Here is a 14,720-nt window from a genome sequence, read left to right on the forward strand (position 1 = left end):
AGGACAAATGGATAAATTATATTTCATCAAAATGTAAAACTTCCACTCTTTAAAAGACACTAATGTGAGAATAAAATGACAAATAATGAACTGGGAGAAAGCATTTCCAAAGCATATATCTGTTAAAGAACTTACGTCCAGAACTTATATCCATTACATAAAGAATGCCCAACACTCAATAAGAAAGCAAACAACCTCTCTCAAAATGGACAAAAGATTTGAACTGATACTTCACTAAAGAAAATATGTCAATGGCAAATAAATACGTTAAAATATACTCAGCATCATTAGTCATTAGGTAAATGCAAGTTAAAATACAATGAGGTACCATGATATATCTGTTAGCATGACTAAAATTGAAAAGACCGACGATATCAAATGTTGGAGAGAATACAGGACAACTGGAATTCTCATACATTATTGGTGGCAATGTAATATGGTACAACCACTTTGGAAAACAGTTTGGCAGTTTATTTAAAAGTTAAATATACATTCCTTATGATTTAAAAGTTAAATATACCTTCCATATACATTATTTAAAAGTTAAATATATATATTCCATATGATCCAGCTGTCCTACTCCCAAAAGAAATGAAACTGCATGTCCATACAAAGATTCATATGCAAATGTTCATAGTAGCATTACTCATAATAACTCAAAACTGGAAACAACTTAAAGTTCATCAACAAGTAAATAAACAAAATGTTATTTATCTGTACAGTGGAATACTGCTTAGCAATAAAATGGAATAGATGACTGATCCATGCAAAGACGTGGATGAATCTCAAAATAATTATGCTGAGTACAAGAAGCAGACACAAAGGAGAACATACTGTAGATACACTCCACTTATACAAAATTCTAGAAAATGCAACTAATCTACAAGGACAAAAAGCAGATCAGGGACAACCTGGGGAGAGGGGAGAGGGGAGTGGGAAGAATTACAAAGGGGCACAAGAAAACTTCTGGTGGTGGTATGTTCACAATCTCGATGTGGTAATGCTTTTAGTTTCATGATGATTTCCTGTACCAAAATGTCAAATTATATGATTTACCCATGTGCAGTTTATTGTGTGCCTGTTATAACTCAATAAAAAGCTGTGAGAAGAAGAAGGAGAAGGAGAAGAGGAGGAGGAGGGGAGAAGGAGAAAGAAGCAGGGAGAAGGGGAAGGAAAGAGGAAGTCTACCTCGAAGGAGAGAGAGGCAGCATGGCCAGGCCCGATGGCTCATGCCTCTAATCCCAGCACTTTGGGAGGCCAAGGTGGGTGGATTGCTTGAGCCCAGGAGTTTGAGACCAACCTAAGCAACATGGCAAAACCCCATCTCTACAAAAAATTCAAAATTTAGCCAGGCATAGTGGAGTACACCTGTAGTTCCAGCTATTTGGGAGGCTGAAGTGGGAGGATTGCTTGAGTCCAGGAGGTCGAGGCTGCAGTGAGCAGTGATGGCGCCACCACACTCCAGCCTGGGCCACACAGCCATACCCTGTCTCCAAAAAAAATTTAAAGAGAGAGAGAGAGAGGCAGCAGCCAGGGAAACAAACCCCAGGGTTGTGAAGCCACATTTCCAGGACCTCTTTTTGGCTGATAAATATTCTTCAAAAAGAATCCTATATGGAATTTGGGGCAGCCTAAGCAGGAGGAAGAAGCTCTGTGTATCTAATAGAGGATACAGGATGAATAGTAAGACTGACATCTCTGGCAGGAAAATGAAAATGAAAATGAATTATTGAGGTCATTATGGAATGCTCTCTCTCACAATAAATAGTTGAGGTTTTGACTTCAAAACAAGCCCACTTAAGTTGCCTTGGGATAATAACCAGGGCAGAAGTAAAGATAATGTCATTTTAGCTTCTCCATTCCAGTGAGATAACCCTGCCTCTGTTCCTGGCCTCAGCCCTTTCTCATGTGGCATCTGTCCATTGCCTCTGGCCATGAACAATTCTTGTGAGTCCAAAACCATTTGCCTCTGGTGAAGGTATTAAACCACATAGCGTGCAGACTCGTCTGGGCTGAGATAATTAGCAAATGGCCCAGATAACTCTGCTCCCTGCTGCCCCAGCTGGCCTCTGGGCCTGAGCCCTCACCTGCTCAGACCTGTCCTAGCTTCCAGAGTCTTCTCACAGCCCTTCCCCTCTGCACACACACACGCACCCGTATGATTTAAGGAAAGTCAAGGTTAAATGGTATGGATAACCACAGAGGTTTAGGAAAACAAATGACTTGAGCCCTGATTTATATTTGTTTGATTCTTATTCCTTTCATTTACATATTAATCTTTTTTAGGAGAGGCCACCCCCAATTTATAGATAACCCACAGTTACAAAAGAGGGCACCGACACCTCTCTTCACCTCGCTATGGCAACCGTTGCTGCCATGGAAACCACTGGGCATACGCGGGGAGGGACAAATACTGGTGTTTACTGAAAGGCTCTGTAAGTTCAGGAGGGAAGGAATGAAATCAACTGTGAAAATCACGAATATTTTAGGGGCCTCAATTAAAAGAAAGATTACCAAGCAGATCTAGCCCAAGCAGATCTAGTAAGGTGGCTGCCCTGCTCCACTGTTTCCCTACCCCAACAGGAACCTTTCCTTTTGTTTCTTGGTGTTTGTTTGTTTGTTTGTTTCTGAGTTTGCTTGCTAGGGAGAGGAAATTTTCCTTTTGATTTGATCTACCGCCTCCATGCAAATCAAAGATTAATTTGTATTAACAAATATCTTCTTTAAACAATGCAGACAACTCTGGGCCAGGTAAAGGTCTACTAGCCATTGACAATGTGCATGACTTCAGTTCAGTTACAAGCTCCCAACAGATCCTTGGTGGAAGTCAGCTACACAGAATACCAGAGAGCTGGGGCTAAGGGAGTAGGAAGTCAAATGCATTTGGAAAATGGAGCACTTGAGGGATATGAGGGGGGGAAATGCTTGGAGCCACATGATAATATGTCACAGGGGCCAGGAAAGGGGGCACCAGGGGGTACCAGGGCGTACAGAAAAGAAATGTGGATCTGATGGTCAGCAACAGAGGAACGGCTGACAAAAGAGTAATTGTCCACCTGCTGGATGGACATTTCTGTGGCCTTTTTTTTTTTTTTTGAGATAGAGTTTTGCTCTTGTTGCCCAGGCTGGAGTACAGTGCCATTATCTAGGCTCACTGCAACCTCTGCCTTCTGGGTTCAAGTGATTCTCCTGCCTCAGCCTCCCAAGTAGCTGGGATTACAGGTGCCCACCACCACGCCCAGCTAACTTTTTGTATTTTTTAGTAGAGACAGGGTTTCACCACACTGGCCAGGCTGGTCTCAAACTCCTGACCTCAGGTGATCCACCCACCTCGGCCTCCCAAAGTGCTGGGATTACAGGCATGAGCCACCGTGCCCGGCCCTAAGGAGTACATTTTATTAGCATTTAAATTTATTTAATATTCATTGTTCTATTGAAATTTTCTTATTCTAATTGTGACATTTTACATTTTTTCAGTTTCTATACAGGTTTTGAATTTATATTTCATAATATCTATTAGCATGATGACTTTCACATGTATACCTTTTATTCAAGTGGAATTCATTTTTGTTTTGGGGGGGTTGATGGTTTTTTTAACTTTTATTTTAGGTTCAGGAGTACGTATGCAGGTTTGTTATATAGTTAAATGGTGTGTCACAGGAGTTTGCTGTACTGATTATTTCGTCACTCAGGTAATAAGCATAGTACCCAATAGGTATTTTGGAATTCATCTTTGTTGCGTGTTAAAATAGGAATCTAATTTTGTTTCTCTTTATCGGATGAGCCTACATTCTCATCATCCATCCATTCCTTTCCCAAAGATTAATAGGCCCCTTTTATCATACATAAAATTTCCGCATATATGTGGAAAGGATTTTATTTTATTCTATTCTATTTTATTTTATTTTATTTTATTTTATTTTATTTTGAGATGGAGTCTCACTCTGTTGCCCAGGCTGGAGTGCAGTGGCGTGATCTCAGCTCACTGCAAACTCCATTTCCCAGCTTCAAGCGATTCTTCTGCCTCAGCCTCTGGAGTAGCTGGGACTACAGGCACGTGCCACCACACCCAGCTAATTATTGTATTTTTAGCAGAAATGGGGTTTCACCATATTGGCCAGGCTGGTCTCGAACTCCTGACCTCGTGATCCTCCCACCTCACCCTCCCAAAGTGCTGAGATTACAGGGGTGAGCCACCGTGCCCAGCCAGGATTTTATCTTTGTCTCACACTGTCCTCTTATCAATTCAAATGTTTACAAAACACGAATACTTTCTTTTTTACCATGTACCTTTAACATTCACAACAACCCTGAGCAGTATTGTCTCTCTTTCTTAAATGAGCAGATAGAGACTCAGAAAGGCTGTATTTAGCCTTAAGCTCACATAATGGTGGATGACACACCAAGAATTCTAATGCCAAACTAACTGCTCTTTTCCCAGATTACCTCCTGCCTGTTTAAGGACCTAGTTTCTTATATCTAATTTCATCTATTTATTTAAATATTCATTGAACACCCATGATGTTCCAGACACTATTCTAGCTTCTAGGATAATGGCAGAAATCAAGTCAGATAAAAATCTGTGCCATCAGAGAGCTTACATGGCAGAGGGCTCAGGGTAGCTCTGAACACAGAGGTGACACCTGAGAAATACCATATTGGATGACAAAGACTGTTCTGGTACCTACTTTGTATCCATCCTTCCAAGGGGTCTGGGGCTTCAGCTTGTTTGGAGAGTTAAAGGAAGTCCTGTGGAAGTTCCCCTGACTCTAATTAGTAACTGAACCCCCAAGTCAAACAAGGCACTTGAAGTCAACCAGGCTATGACCCTTCCTTTGGGAAATTTCAACAATTTTCTTTAGTATGCCAGAGACACCATTTTCTGCTTTCCTCTGACATCTGAACCAAGTTAAGAACTTACCTCTTATTGTCTAACCCAACTCCCTACAGCCATTATCAAGCCTGGTTTCAGAATGTCCTTGGTAGAGATGGACAGTGGAGTTTCCACCATCTTTAAAGCCCCTTACAAAGAACTTCCTTGTCATTTAAAAATGTTTTCACACTTAAGACCAGAAATAAAGTCAAATTGATGTAATGCATTATACTTCATAGTCATAGATCAATTTAAGATTACTAAAAATTGACTACAGGATTTAATCATTTAAAGGGTACTCTGGTCTACCTCGCTGGCTTTAGCAGAGAAAAATTAATTCCTGATAAATGGATGGCAAGATCCAATTTCCCTTTTAATAAATAGTAATTGGTAGGGGGAAAGGGGAAATAGGGACAGAATTGTTAAAAGATACAAAATTACAGCTAGTGGTTTGGCGCGGTGGCTCACACCTGTAATCCCAACAGTTTGGAAGGCCAAGGTAGATGGATCACTTGAAGTCAGGAGTTCAAGACCAGCCTGGCCAACATGGTGAAACCCTGTCTCTGCTAAAAATACAAAAATTAGCTGGGCGTGGTGGTGCATGCCTGTAATCCCAGCTACTTGGGAGGCTGAGGCAGGAGAATCACTTGAACCCAGGAGGCAGAGGTTGCAGTGGGCCAAGATCATGCCATTGCACTCCAGCCTGGGCTACAGAGCAAGACTCCATCCCAAAAAAAAACCAATAAAACAAAAAACACCAAACAAAACAAACAAGATTACAGCTAGACAGGAGGAATAAATTCTAGTGTCCTATACCACTGTAGGGTAAAACTAGAGTTAATAAAATATGGTTTCAAGTAACTAGAAGGAGGATATTGAATGTTCCCAGCACAAAGAAATGATACATGTTTGAGAGGATGGATATGCTAATTATTCCAATATGATCACTATACCTTATTTGTATCGAAACATCACTATTTTCCCCACAAATATGTATAATTATTATATGTCAATTTTAAATAAATAAACAGTAATTGAATCTTCAGCAGGGCCCATGGGCACCCTAAATAAAGACTGTATTTCCCAGCCTGTCATGTGACCATGGATTTCTGGCCAATAGAATGTAGGCAACTTCTCAGTCATGTCTGTAAGAGGAGACTGTTCATCGCTTCCCTTTTCTGGCTTTCCATTGGCTGGTAGGGGACCCCTGGGCTGTGGGGATGCAAGGAATACCCTATGAATGGCACAGTGAAAAACTAAGAACCTGCACCCCTCTTGGCCTGTAGAATAGAACCTTACTACCAGCTGGGACTTCAACCAATAGAGAAATCAGCTTCCCTCTGGTCTAAGTCACTGATATCTAGTTCCAATTCAACCAAACCTAATAATCTCACTAACGCTCCCCAGTGTCTAGCCATGCTCCCTGTTCTTCCTAACATCCACCTTCAGGCCTTCAAGCTGCTACAATTGAAATAATTTTTCTTCTCGTCTTTAGTGAAATGATGTTCTTGTTCTGGTTCTTTAGTGAATTGCTGTCCACTTCTGCCAACGATGAGTGTCAAGTAAAGAATATGCCTTATATTAGAGTAACTTTTTGTCAGGCTCTAGGTTGGGGCAGCTATAATTCTTTCAAACTTTAAGAATTGGCCAGGCACAGTGCTTCACACCTATAATCCCAGAACTTTCAGAGGCCGAGGCAGGCGGATCACTTGAGGCCAGGAGTTCGAACCCAGCCTGACCAGCCTGGCCAACATGGTGAAACCCCATCTCTACTAAAAATACAAAAATTAGCCAGGCATGGTGATGCATCTTTGTAATCCCAGCTACTCAGGAGGCTGAGGTGGGAGGGCCACCTGAGCCCAGGAGGCAGAGGTTGTAGTGAGCGAAGACTGCCACTGCACTCCAGCCTGGGCAACAGAGAGAGGCTCTATCTCAAAAAAAAAAAAAAAAAAAAAGGAAAGAAAAGAAAAAAAGAATTGAGTTGCCAGACCATTAAGAACTTTATAATTTTTTATTATTTTACTATTTAAAAATTTTAATCCTGAAATTGGTTAACCTTAAGTAAAAACTAACCATATATTTGTTTTTGTACATTATATACACTTGAGAAATAAATAGTCTTCTAAATAGCTTTTTTTAAAAAGCATCATTATATACAATTAAGGCTTCAAGCCAGGTGTATAAATATACAGCCCACTGAGAATTCAGTTCGCAAAGCTTCCATTGGTAAAAACAGAAGTCAGAAGTGACCAGGATGTACAGCCAATAACATGGATTGAGCATCCCTAATCCAAAAATCCAAAATCCGAAATGCTCCAAAATCCGAAACTTTTTGAGCACCAACAAGACAACAAATGGGAAAACCCCTCACATAAGTTACTCACCACAAACTATGCTTCATGTACATAACTATTTAAAATATTGTATAAAATTACCCTCAGGCTATGTGGATAAGCTGTAAATGACACATAAATGAATTTTGTGTTTAGGCTCGGGTCCTATTCCCAAAATATCTCATTATGTATATGCAAATATTCCAAAATCTGAAAATAATCTAAAATTTGAAACACTTCTGGTTCCAAGCATTTTGGATAAGGGATACTCAACCTGTACAAGCTTCGCTTTGGCTAGAAAGCAATCACAGAAACAAGAGAAGCACACAATTGGCTTGAGAACATATCTTGAATTAAGACTCAACTGGTTATGTCTTCAGAAGCTTAACAGTGATACAACTTTGGCATGATACAGATTAAAACAATGTCCTTAGAAAACCTAAGTACAAAGAAAATCATTCTTCCTCTCCTGCTTGGTGTCACACTTCTTCCCGAATCTCAGCCATAAAAAGTCCAACCGTTGGCACAGATGTTCTCCTGGTTATACATTAATAAAAGGGCTTAGGATTTTATGGATGGCTCTATAAAAAAAAAAAAAGTCCTTGTTTGTCTCACGTCTGGGGCATATTGGTGGAAATTGGCTGCAAAAGTCTTCATGGAGTTTCAGAGATAAACTTTGCCTCCAGGAAATCTGAGTCCTCTCCCTGGCTGCACCACTAACTAGTATATAAGTCTAGGCATGTGGCTGAACCTCACTAAGCCTCAGTTTTGTAAAGTAGGGATAATAATAGCTGCCCTTCACCCCCTACTCTAATTAGGTAATGCATACACAAATCTTTTGAAAAGTATAAGTGTCTCAGATATTGTGTGTATTAATCCAAATCAAGATCTAGAATTGGTGGCTTTTCCAAGAAGTTCAACAAGAAAAGGCACTGGTATTAAAGCAAAATATTTCAAAGAGGAAAAAAAGCATTGTATTAAATCTTAGAACCAGCTCTGTCTGGCAGGTGCTGGTTTCTGTGTACACAGATGTGTATTACATATATCATACCTTCTATCTCCCTAAACAGAAGAGATTTGCTCCAAAGCAGTTATATCTGGCAACCGGCCATCATTCTGGCCCCAGCATGAATGACACTCTGCTTGCTATTCTGCTAGTGATCAAACATGTCACTCCTAGGGGAGGTGGCACATAATAACTAAGAAGAAATAGAAACCACTTAAAGCCTCAGGGTCCCTGATGCTTATATCCTATAGCCTCCCCCAGGCCCCAAGTGCCTTTCCCCATGCATATACACATATACCATCCAAACAGAAAGAGGGTCTAGAAACCCCAACTCCACTGGGTTCCAAATGGAGAGGCTCAGTAATATGTCCACTGCCACATTCTAATTAATTTTAAGTGTTCAATGGGCATTTGCTCAATTAAAAAATGAACAACAGAAAAATAAGAAAACCAATGATGTGTGCTTCAGAGAGAGAGCTGGGGAGCAGGACGGAATGGCTAAGATGTAAGCAGTATGGTCAGTGCAACCCATGAGAACCCCAACAGCCACGGCCCGAGCAAGGTACCAGGCCTGCCATCCTGACATGAGTCAGCTCCTATCGGAAGGACTTCTCACTAAGGCTCAAAGCAGGCTGAGCAGCTGACAGCCTTCTACACAGGGCCTCTTCGGAGCCAGCATTCCTGGTCAGGCAGAGTACAGGCTCGCCCAGCAACTGAGAAACCAATCCAGTGTGCACAAGAGGCCCCGGGCACCCAGCTGCTCACACACAAATCTGGACTTGGTGCTCTGGAGGTGTGGACAGAGGTTTGGAGTTAGAGCTATTCAAGAGAGGCAGCAAGAGCTATAGCAGCGCACAGTCCCCTCCCGCGAGGAGTCTCAGCCATCACAGGAGACCAGTTGTTCCCGGTGCTCCAGGGTCAAGGCTGAGAAGAATCCTCCCATCGGGTGGGTCCTCAGCAGTAACTTTCCTCCATGTGCTTGGATAGCAGGAAGTCTTGGGGCCTTGCTGGCAAGACTTGCCCAGGCACCCTCAGGGAAGCTCCACAGTGGGACTGAAAGAAACCGTGTGAGAGGGGCATTTGTTAGCTCACGCACCAGCAAACGTGCAAACCTGTATTCAGGGCGTGCTCTGTTGACCTCGAGACAAAGCTTTCTGACACCCCTATGGGATTATTTTACCTGCATTCCTTTCAGAATAAATGGACAAGGTCCTGAGTGCTGCCTTCTCTCCCTAACCTGACAAGCCACAGATGCACTTTGAGAAACACCACACTGCAGCACCCTCTGGACCCTGAGTTGAGTACATCACAGTTCTTACATTTACATATTATCCACCCACAACATACACACACACACACACACACACACACACACAAAATCACGGACACACAAGTGTGGGGAGAACTATCAAAGTGTCCTCTTTGCCTTGATCTAGAAATACAAGACAGACAATGTATTGGCAGAAAGGGGGCAAGACTGAGAGTTAGGAGACCTGGATTCTAGTCTCAGCTACGTGAACACACCTGAACTTCTCTGAATCTCAGGCTCCTTATCAGTGAACATGTGAACAGCATCCATGTCAGGAGGGAGGATGCTGAACATGTTACATATGATGCTATGACTTCCTAGTGTTCATTTATTACTTGGACTCCTATTGTTTTTGAGGGAAAGGAAAAGGACAGCTTGTTTTCTAAAATTAGTAGTGAGAGGGTGAGTCATAGCGTTCTCAGGTATATGAATTCCAAAGTGGGAAAGAAGAATAAATATCTTAGCCTTTATCATAAGAATAGCCATCCTGACTGGGCACGGTGGCTCATGCCTGCAAACCCAGCACTGGGAGGCTGAGGCAGGCAGATCACTTGAGCCCAGGAGATAGAGACCAGCCTGGGCAACACGGTGAAACCTCATCTCTACAAAAAATACAAAAATTAGCCAGGCATAGTGGCACATTGCTGTAATCCAAGCTACTCAGGAGGCTGAGGTAGGAGGATCATCTGAGCTCAGGGAGGTCGAGGCTGCAATGAGCTGTGATCATGCCACTGTACTCCAGCCTGGGTGACAGAGCAAGACCCTGTCTCAATAAAAAAGAATAGCCTTCCTTAGCCATCTTTCCTGGGTGTGTCCAATCTACATGGTTGTCTGGAGGATCAATGAAGTTAGTACATGTGGAAACACTTTGAAACGTATACATTTAAACACACAAAGATTTACAATTCTTATAATGGTAGAAAATCATACGAGCCTATGCTAGACCGAGTCCCTTAATTAGACGGCACGAGTCCTGTGATGATGGTGCCTGTGGTTGTGTTGAACTCCTAACCAGGAGACAGAGCAGCTGGGATGCAGCCCAGCCTTGGGGGTGGCAAACGGTTAATCACAGGGGACCCCGGAGCATGGGCACAGCTGCCTGATAATTGATACCCAGACAGATGCGAGGTGATTCATCTGAGCACTTAGAGCTTCAGTGCTCAAGAACACAGGCTTTGGGGTAGACCGACCTGCTTCAACTCCCTCTGCCATTGCTGGGGGCCTTGGGAGAGAAACTTCATCTCCCTGAGCCTCAGTTCCTCATCTGTACACAGGGATAACAACCCCTGCCTAGTGGGGTTGATGATAAACATCATTATGTAAGTCCCCGGGTGCCGGCTGGGCCCAAGCCAAGTGCTAGGTGTACCACAGCAGTATTACTATCTAGTACCCTGGTTAGAGCAAAGGGTGGGGACAGGCATGGTGTGAGGAGACAGTCTCCTTCCTCCTCAGCAGGTGTTTTGGCTTAGAGGGCATGTGGCTATTCCCCAGGATGAGCCCACTGCCTCACACCATGAGATGGGCCTTCCTCACGTCTGAAATAACGGATTGCAGCATGGGACAAGGGGATAGTGAAGCATGACAACCCCTCTGTCTCACTTAGTTCCACATGCATGGGCGTTTCTGTTTCCCAAAAAGGGGGAGGATTGGGGTCGGGCACCGTGGCTCAAACCTATAATGCCAGCACTTTTGAAGGCCAAGGTGGGCAGATCACTTGAGATCAAGAGTTTGAGACCAACTTGGCCAACATGGTAACTTGGCCAACATGGCGAAAACCCATCTCTACTAAAAATACAAAAATTAGCCGGGCGTGGTAGCAGGCACCTGTAATCCCAGCTACTCGGGAGGCTGAGGAAGGAGAATCACTTAGACCCAGGAGGCGGAGGTTGTAGTAAGCCAAGATCACTCCACTGCACTCCAGCCTGAGCGATAGAGCTTTGACTCAAAAAAAAAAAAAAAAAAAAAAAAAGGTGTGTGGGAGAATTAGGCCCACACTCACCTGCATTCTAGAAAACCTAAGAAAGAACATGCTTTGTGCTTCTCTTTATCTCCCACCCCATTCCCAAACCTGACCTGGTGGCCAGAAGGAAGCTAGGAGCCCTTAGGCACCTTCCCACAGCTCTAGTTATTATAGAGAAGATGTCAATCAAAGATGGCAGGGGCCAGGCACAGTGGCTCACACCTGTAATCCCAGCACTCTGGGAGGCCGAGGCAGGCGGATCACTTGAGCCATGGAGTTCAAGACCAGACTGGGCAACATGGTGAAACCCCGTCTCTGCAAAAAAAATACACAAATTAGCTCAGCGTGGTGGCACGTGCCTGCGGTCCCAGCTATTCAGGAGGCAAAGGCGGAAGGATCACCCAAGCCTAGGGAGGTCGAGGCTGCAGTGAGCCAGGATCATTCCACTGCACTCCAGCCTGAGTAACAGAGTAAGACCATGTCTCAAAGGGAAAAAAAAAGATACTTCAAAGATGGCAGGCATGGGCACCAACCTGGGGACTTAGTTACAGAGAAGATCTCATGCCAGTAGGGCCATGTGCAATGAACCCCTACAGGTTGAGGCAGGACAAAGAGCAGAAGAAACATTAACACTTCCAACATCCTATCTACAGTATTTCACTTGCTTCTTTATCTCCTAGCAGAAGGTCAGCTTCTTTCTTTCTTTTTTTTTTTCTTTTTTTTTTTTTTTTTGAGATGGAGTCTCACTCTGTCACCGAGGCTGGAGTGCAGTCGTGCAATCTCAGCTCACTGCAAGACCTGCCTCCCAGGTTCACACCATTCTCCTGCCTCAGCCTCCCAAGTAGCTGGGACTGCAGGCACCCGCCACCATGCCCATCTAATTTTTTATATTTTTAGTAGAGACAGGGTTTCACTGTGTTAGCCAGGATGGTGTCGATCTCCTGACCTCGTGATCCACCTGCCTCGGCCTCCCAAAGTGCTGGGATTACAGGTATGAGCCACCGCGCCTGGCCCTTTCTTTTTGAGACAGAGCTTCATTCTTGTCACCCAGGCTGGAGTGCAATATTGTGGTCTCAGCTCACTGCAGCCTCCACCTCTCAGGTTCAAGCGATTTTCCTGCCTCAACCTCCCAAGTAGCTGGGATTACAGGCACGCATCACCATGCCCGGCATTCTTTTTTTTTTTTTTTTAGTAGAGATGGGGTTTCACAATGTTAGCCAGGCTGGTCTCAAACTTCTGACTTCAGGTGATCTGCCTGCCTTGGCCTCCCAAAGCACTGGCATTACAAGCTTGAGCCACCGCTCCCGGCCCAACTTCTTAAAGGAAGAGATTTTTATCTGTTTTGTTCATGCTATGTCCCTTGCACCCAGATCCATCCCCAGCACATGCTAGGAGATCATCATGTCAACATGTCCTGGGTGGAACGTGTGAGAAAGTCCTGGTTACCTGGTTTCATTTTTCATCCTCCAGCCATCCCGACACTTGCGAAACCAGAGCTCCCGGCCTGGGGATATGCTGGTGTTCTCAGGGTCTTCTGCACAAAACGTCAGTCTAGGAGGGAAAAGAAACCACTGATGTAGGCAGAAGTTTAGGGGGAATCCAGCTGTGCTTTCTGGATTCAAGGCAGATGTGTGAGGAGGCAGGGGTGAAATTTTCATGCCATGCCTCGACTCAAAAGCCTTCAGAATTCCCCATCACTACTGCAGGGACTCTAACCTGTATCTCACTTTGAGGCTTCCATGATTCAGCCTCATACAGCCTCCGCCAGACCTCTCCCACCTGCTTCCCTCTGTCTATCCAAAAGGCCACCTGCCTCTCAAGGCCATAGCCTCTCAGAAGCCTTCCTGACTGCCTGAGCCCTCATTAACCTAACCCTCCCTTGGCCTTTCAACTGGTTACAAAGTATGTCCTTATATAAATATTGCTTTTGTTAGTGTTGCTACTTCTTGCAACATGGAGTTAAAAAAGATGTCTTATTTTAAAACCTTATGCCCTATGTGAAAATGCTTGCTGATTTCTGTGGTTGACTTCTCCATAAGCTTGAACGGAGTGATTCAAAGTACCTCTAGTCCAGTGCTCTGTAAATATCCATTGACAAGAGCAACTGCAACTCAGCTGCAAGTCAAAACCAAAGATTCAGCAAATGGACAGCCAAGACCACAAGAAAGAATCAGGGCCTAATAACCATTTCCATGTAACTTATGGCTGCCCCACGCAGCCTCAGGGGCGTGTGATTAGCGTGACCACGTAATCCTTAAGGGTGTGGGGCACCTGACCCTGGAGCTGAGGCAGGACAAAAGCCCCATTCAGAACAGTTTAAGAACCTTTCCCAGGAAGCCCTAAGGACCTTAGGACCTATATGTTTATACACATATAAAAACATGACCTATCTCACGCACAATCAGGAAATGCAAATTCAAACAACAGCAGGGGGCCCATTCACACCTAACAAAATGACAAGAATGTCCCACCAGACATGGGTGAAAAGGAGGAAAAAGGGAACTCTTCATCCATTGTTAAGATGGAAGATTAGTTCAACCACTCTGGAGACAGATTTAATAGTATCTGTTCAGGCTGGAGAATGCATATACTACAACCCAGCAATTCCACTTTTTAGAACACATGCTGAAAAACAGCCCTTACACACATGTGCATAAGGAAAATGCAGAGGATGTTCATCTCAGCATCATTTGTAACTACAAAAAAGCAACAACAACTTAACTATTCAGCAGAACAATGGCAAAACTATTTGTGCAATGGTGATTTACGTACAGGAGTTAAACAAGAATAGATCTTTACGTTTTGGATAAATTTCACAAACAATATTAGAATGAAAAAATCAAATTGTAAAATATTATGTCCACTCATGTAAAATTCAGAAGCATCCAAAAAAATTCTATACATTGTTTATGTATACAAACAGAAGTACTAAGGCGGCCGGGCATGGTGGCTCACACCTGTAATCTCAGCACTTTGGGAGGCTGAAGCAGGCAGATCACCTGAGATCAGGAGTTTGAAACCAGCCTGGCCAACATGGCGAAACCCCATCTCTACTAAAAATACAAAAATTAGCTGGGCATGGTGGCACACACCTGTAATCCCAGCTACTCAGAAGGCTGAGTCAGGAGAATCACTTGAATCCGGGAGGCGGAGTTTGCAGCGAGCCAAGATTGTGCCACTGCACTCCAGCCTGGACAAAAGAGTGAGACTCAGTCCCAAAAAAAAAAAAAAAAGAATAA

General features: G+C 43.6%; 1 protein-coding gene across 3 annotated transcripts in view; it reads right to left on the reverse strand.

The window, feature by feature from the left end:
* Positions 1-6,865: 6,865 nt before the first annotated feature.
* LIPG (lipase G, endothelial type) overlaps positions 6,866-14,720 on the reverse strand; it is a 28,674-nt gene continuing 20,819 nt past the window's right edge. For 2 of the 3 annotated variants that reach the window (XM_055299664.2, XM_055299682.2), the window contains 2 exons: positions 12,928-13,032; positions 6,866-9,265 (listed from right to left, as the gene is read on the reverse strand). In XM_055299664.2, the coding sequence (XP_055155639.2) occupies positions 9,244-9,265; positions 12,928-13,032 (127 nt within the window). In that variant the 3' untranslated portion in view covers positions 6,866-9,243. Of the gene's footprint in view, positions 9,266-11,703; positions 11,797-12,927; positions 13,033-14,720 lie in introns of all 3 variants that reach the window. The other variant, XR_008661132.2, reaches the window with a different exon arrangement.

Source organism: Symphalangus syndactylus, chromosome 1 (genome assembly GCF_028878055.3).
Source record: "Symphalangus syndactylus isolate Jambi chromosome 1, NHGRI_mSymSyn1-v2.1_pri, whole genome shotgun sequence".
Classification (NCBI taxonomy): Eukaryota; Metazoa; Chordata; class Mammalia; order Primates; family Hylobatidae; genus Symphalangus; species Symphalangus syndactylus.